General features: G+C 37.1%; 2 protein-coding genes and 1 non-coding gene across 3 annotated transcripts; all 3 read left to right on the plus strand.

The window, feature by feature from the left end:
• Positions 1-767: 767 nt before the first annotated feature.
• Positions 768-1,530, plus strand: RHIMIDRAFT_14714 (uncharacterized protein). Its single transcript, XM_023605736.1, has one exon. It carries the CDS (start codon positions 946-948, stop codon positions 1,492-1,494), a length of 549 nt encoding a protein of 182 aa, XP_023471695.1. The 5' UTR covers positions 768-945; the 3' UTR covers positions 1,495-1,530.
• A 116-nt stretch (positions 1,531-1,646) lies between these two features.
• On the plus strand, positions 1,647-2,827 carry RHIMIDRAFT_255240 (uncharacterized protein). The gene has a single exon (XM_023611149.1). It carries the CDS (start codon positions 1,963-1,965, stop codon positions 2,581-2,583), a length of 621 nt encoding a protein of 206 aa, XP_023471696.1. The 5' UTR covers positions 1,647-1,962; the 3' UTR covers positions 2,584-2,827.
• Positions 2,828-5,823: 2,996 nt separating this feature from the next.
• Positions 5,824-5,895, plus strand: RHIMIDRAFT_t4. Its single transcript has one exon. It is a non-coding gene; the product is annotated as a tRNA-Cys (tRNA).
• Positions 5,896-6,000: the final 105 nt, after the last annotated feature.

A 6,000-nucleotide genomic window follows, 5' to 3' on the forward strand; every position in this document is an offset into this window, starting at 1 on the left:
TTGTTCATTATTAGTTCTAAACATATGCTCATGCTTTTGAACACATTCATGATTCTACTGGAGTTTTTGTGCTACTGACAACATTATGAATTTCACTATAAAAAGGGCACTATTTTAGCTACGAAATCATTCATTTCACTATCATTTCATTCCTTTTCTTTTTTAAAAAAAAGCGTTTAATCATATTTTTATACAAGTAAAAGCGTAGTTAAACTGTTGGATGCAGTCTGTAACTAATAATACATCTAATAGATACACCTCTTTGGCTCTTTATTTTCTAAAATCAATCTTTATATTTTTAAATCTACGCATCAAGCACTTCCAGTAAGTAAAAGCTTATCTAAACGAATAGATACATCACTATTTAACAATATATCTTATAGGCTCACATCTATCGTTTTTCTAGCTCTTCAATCTTTTATAAATATATATATTTATTTAATTAGAAGTAAATAAAATTCTTTTAAGCTATTAGAGATAATCTTTAACTAACTATATATATTCAATAGATATCTCACCATTGATAAAGGCTCCACTCCAAGCTCCTTCGATTCATCGGCTATGAGAACTTCTAGTTCCCTCGCACCCGGCGACCGTATTTTGGCTGTTAAATCCTCTGTTGATGGCATTGGCTGGAACCATCTCCATCGTAAAACACTCGAAAGCTTCGTCGAATGTGTACACACCACCACCATGCACGCCTATTCTTTCTCGAAGTTCATCTTCCTTCGGGAGCTGCAAGTCATGAATTTCAGAATACAAGGATATATCAACAAGGATTTTTTTAAAGAAGTATGGCTTTCATTAGTTAATTATTCAAGAGGCCGAGCTTGCGCTCGACTCATCATTGGCTATCGTGAATAAATCAATCGGTACTTGGTTAATTACCTTAGAATCACCAACTACCAGAGACCCAACTTCGTATTTGCTCAGCAATCTGCTATAATGGAAGGCACCAAAATCTACACAGCTTACGTCAACAACGTTCACCTTAGATTTGGTCAGCACCTCCGATGTGCCGTCAACGTTTTACTTGACATACGGCAACAAACAGCAGGTTTGAGACGAGATCTGTCTATACAAGTTATGGATGATGATGAAATCAAGCACTGCATCCGTCAAGACATCATTCTACCAGCACAGATATTCAAGCAGGCTATTTCGCAGCAAACTATAGATATGGAACAACCCCCTCAAGAACGTATTTACATGGAAGCTCTCGAAGCTCTTCAGCCTGTTTTTGATACTTATAATGAAGGCTACAGCTTTGGCCAACAGGGACTTTATTATGATATCAAGCGTAACCTTGTCAACCACCTTAAGGCCTTCTATCAACTTTCTCGTCTTTTTGAACATCTTGGTTTGCCCGTCTTCAATTGTTTTCCTCTCCGACGCTCATGGTCTCCTTGTTACGTTACTATCGACAGCAAGATTCTTTGCCAAAACGTCCTGGGAATTCGATGGCCTAATGCTGTCGATAAACTGGACTACTAATGCCGAGTTATCAACCTTGATTCAAAAGCCTTCAAGCCGCAAGAAGGTGGACAACTTAGATTCTGTGGCACTATTCAAACTAATGGCGTTGGTGTCACCGTTTTCAAGAAGAGGCTCGACAGGCAAACAAGATACACGGCAAGGCTCACAGTGGAGTATGAAGCTACTTTTATCCCCTCATCATTACCCAAATGATCTGGCACCTTTTTTCTCTGACGCGGATCTTGTCGCCACGTTGTGTTGCATGCAATCCAAGTACAAGCTTACACGAGACTTCATGCCATTGGACTGATGAAAAGTATGGTGGAAACCTTGGACAATTTGGACAAACATCTGATCGATCGTGATGCTGCCATTTTTCAGTTTATGTTGTTAAAGCGGGATGAGCGACAGCGTTGAATCAGAGATGCTATTATCAATTTGATCCGCAAATTATCTGACGCTGCTCTTGACCAAGGGCTTCGAGAAATGGAGCAAAACACCCGCTTTGTGGAACCTTTTTTGTGTGGCCTCTTTGACGACCCATCTCAAGGCATCTTCTTCCGCTGGCTTGATGAGCGCACTATGGAGGTGAAGAAAAAGGACACGCTGACGAACATGCGTCTCGGCATTACTATAACGTGTGCCCGAGGCGTGCATTGGGCGGTAAGCAGCGCATATGGGGTGGCCAAACCGACGGTGGAATCCGACAACAACTTCATGCTCTGTTGTGACCTCATGCGGGTGACGATATTTTGCAAAGATGCTCTTGATGAATATAGCGTGGATGGTGTACTTGGCATCCAAGTTGTGGGGAACAGGGTCTCATTTTACGGTATGACGCTTCCATCCACTGGCTTGTACTCGTTTTATGAGCTCGTAGCTGTCACGATTCCAAACACCATTCGCGATTTATCAAAACTGGTAATGGATATGCCATACCTCTTTCTTGTACTTGATGTGTTTCATCGTCTCTGCAAACCGCCAAGTGAACCACACGACACCGCTTCTCATCGACTAACTATTTCGCAAACAATTTACCAAGGCTTATTTTCAGGTTCAAAAGATCGATCTCGTGTTTGCCGCCTGAACCAGCGTCAAAAAATCTAATCACATTTCATATCAGCCACAAATACAAATAACGAGTCATTTTGCCTAACAAAATAAAAAAAGCTAGCCACTGCCTAACAAAAAAAAAATGTTTTCGACCAAAAAAGACTTTGCTAACTCTTACATGGGCACTTTGTTGCGACATTTTATCCCAACATTTGTAAGAATGCGAAGCGAAACCTTTGAAGTGGCTTTTCTCTACACTGTTGCAGGCCTCCGTAATCCTTTTTGATAAAGTGTCTTCCTGCAAAATCTATGGCGCTTAACTTTACTCTTTGCCACTGCCCAAAGCTGCTCTATTGAGTTAAGCTCTGGAGAGTAAATAGAAAGATACACGCATTTATACCCTCGATATTCCATATACTTTCTTATGTTTTTATGTGTATGAATGGGTGCATTATCCATAACTATATAGTGACCTTTCATATGCGGGTGTTTATCCATTTCATCGAGAGTTGATTTTAAGAAACTAATGTAATGGTCTGTTACAGTTCCTGAACTGATATGCCCATCAGCTTTTCTCTTCTTCGCAGGTCTTGGTTTTTTTACGGCAACCGTAATCAAACCTGCTGCTGAGATAGCACCCAGTATGGGCGTTGTATTTGCTCTCGTTGTAGGTCAGGTAACAATAGCACGAGTACCCTTTTTGGACCAAGCTCTTGAACGTTTCATATTTATGTCAAAAGCAGACTCGTCAAGAAACACGCAATTCGTCAGGAAATTCATTTCTGTATTTTCCCATTTGCAAACCCAATTGTATCGCTCATCGATCTTTGCTGGGCTGTTTCTTTCAATAGAGTGGAAATCTGCTTTCTTCAACGAAAGGTTGCAACCACTTCTCATAAAGTTATAAACAGTGCTGCGAGAAACTTTTAGATCATGAAATTGCTTCAACAAATGCTCGGTCACTTCAACGACAGAAGCAGATGGATTAGCATCAGTGAAGTTGATAACAGTCATTTTATGATCTTCCGTCAAGATACATTTTCGACCTACTTTTTTAATACTGTCAAAAATGCTATCAGGGCACATATTATACTGCTTGACCCATCTGTACGCTGTTCGAATGTGAATACCCAATCGCTTCGCTGCAGCTGATGCACTCGTACACTTTTCAATCTTCAAATCGAATAACCGAGCTTTATCCTGAACAGTATAACGCACATAATCCCGTTTTACATCTGCCTCCTTCATATGAGTATCTTCATCTTTTGGCTTTTCTATCAGCATAGGAGAAGTAAAGGAAGTTTCACTCGAGGATATAGATTTCATGTACTCACTATGAGTAGCAAGTGTCTCAACAACAAATTCATTCTCATCAACAATGTAATCCATGGGCTCAGGACCACCATTCTCATCAACAGCATTTCCATGTCCATCTTCATATAAAAATATTGTACTCATGTTAAATTAGTAATTTGGATGTAACTGGGAGTAATGTATACCAAAAACACGGACCTATACGCGTTCTTACTGGCTCTTTAACGTGTGATTCATTCTGTTAACCATTGCTTATTGGCTTCTTTCCTTAGATGATGAGCTTACCGTTGGCGCTTTTTTTTTAGATGAAGCTTTATTATTGGCACATATACTTCTTTAGATCTTTTATAATTGACTTATTGGGATATTTCTTTACCAATTACTATTGGTGGAAAAAGAATGGTATTTGTTTTATAAAATACGGTTTTTATTATATTGCAGCAAGAAATAAAAGTAACAAATGTAAACAGCAAAGGAGAGACTTTAAAGACTTCATTTGAGGGGGATATACATGTTAGTACTTACCACAGTAGCCCTACTAAACGATATAACCTTTCTTTATAGACCGTGTAGCAGCTATTATTCATCAGCAAGTATTTTACACTATAAGTTAATAAAAAAAAAAGATTGGTTAGTCAAGATGATCCTTTTAGAATAAAGAATATCTTTTACCTTTTATTTGAATAGTACGATAGCATCTTAGAAAAATAAAAGTAGACTATATAAAAAAGAATTGTTGGCAACAGTATTTAAAAGGAAGCATGATGTTTTTACCTTTCGCAAGCTAATACCATACAACAGTCTATTCAAATAACCATAGCTACAAGTCTATTAAAACTTTGTTAAAATCATTTCATCAGGTACTTACCTTAGGAGAAAAAAGGAAATATAGAGTAGATTTAGCTTATAAGCGACAGCCCTTTCGTTCCCAGCGGCCTTACCACTTAATCAGGAAATAATTTACTACTATGCCACACGTCTTTTTTTGCCTTCTGTGATATTTAAGATATAAGAACAGTAAAAGCTAATAGCTACTATTGTAGAACAACTTTGAAGTATTTTAGAAGATATAAAGATTTGAATGTTTACAAATGAATTGAAGCTACCAACGTTACATTTTGAGAATTAACAAGTCAAATTGCACAACTATAACTAGCATCTTTTCTTTTTCTTTTTCTGCTTACTTTTCACTTAGTTAGAACAGCAAATGAATATAAAAACTACACTATAACGCGTATAGACTGTACTTGCCTTCTAATTTCTAAATGACCAACGTAATGACTAAATTACAGAGAATTCGCTTTTTCTTCATATATTACGAATAAGTCTTTTAAATGAAACAGAAACGTTCTATTATTTTAAAGCTTACCTTAAAGAACTGAAATAACTTCCATTCAGTCATGAATTCTTGCATTCCTTCCATTACTCTAATTGACATCCGCTTACCGGCATGTAGCTGAGATTCAATGTTATTTTTTCTTTATTTTTTTTCTAAGTCTTTTTGCTGAAAATGCTCCACCTTCTAAATTTAGACAGCTTGTACCATGTCAAAACACAGCTATTGTTTATTTTCTGCATTTTCTCCATAAAAAACATAGATAACTGAGCAGTTTAAAATGGCTTTATACTTTAATTTTTATGCTGGATGTAGCTGTTGCGTTAGTTTCTGAAAAAAAAATAGATTTTTATAGTGTATATTAAATTTTTATGCTAAAAATTAAAATCAAGAAAAAAGAAAAGACATCAAACAATCTCTAAGCTTCTTTATATGCACTTGTAGATATTTATCTGAGGCATCGTTTAAGCTTTTTCTGGCGCTTTTTCATAAAGAATTGATAGAGTTATTCACGTTCAAAGTTCGATCCCGAAAACATCCCGAAAACACGTTGTTTTCGGGATCCGGTAAACTCCCAAAAACACTCAAGGTCCAGTGGTTACTTATATGAGCCTTTACTTACATATCGAAAAAAATTTTCAGAAGAGGGTTTAGCTCAGCGGTAGAGCGGAAGATTGCAAATCTTTAGGTCCCGTGTTCAATCCACGGAATCCTCTCTTTTTGATTTTTTAACTTACATCGATACCTTGTAAGCGTGGATGCGACTCTATCGTTCTTCTCTTATTGAAAAACTTATTTTTCAATTTTTTTGATCTTTTTTT

Source organism: Rhizopus microsporus (assembly GCF_002708625.1).
Source record: "Rhizopus microsporus ATCC 52813 unplaced genomic scaffold scaffold_1, whole genome shotgun sequence".
Lineage (NCBI taxonomy): Eukaryota > Fungi > Mucoromycota > Mucoromycetes > Mucorales > Rhizopodaceae > Rhizopus > Rhizopus microsporus.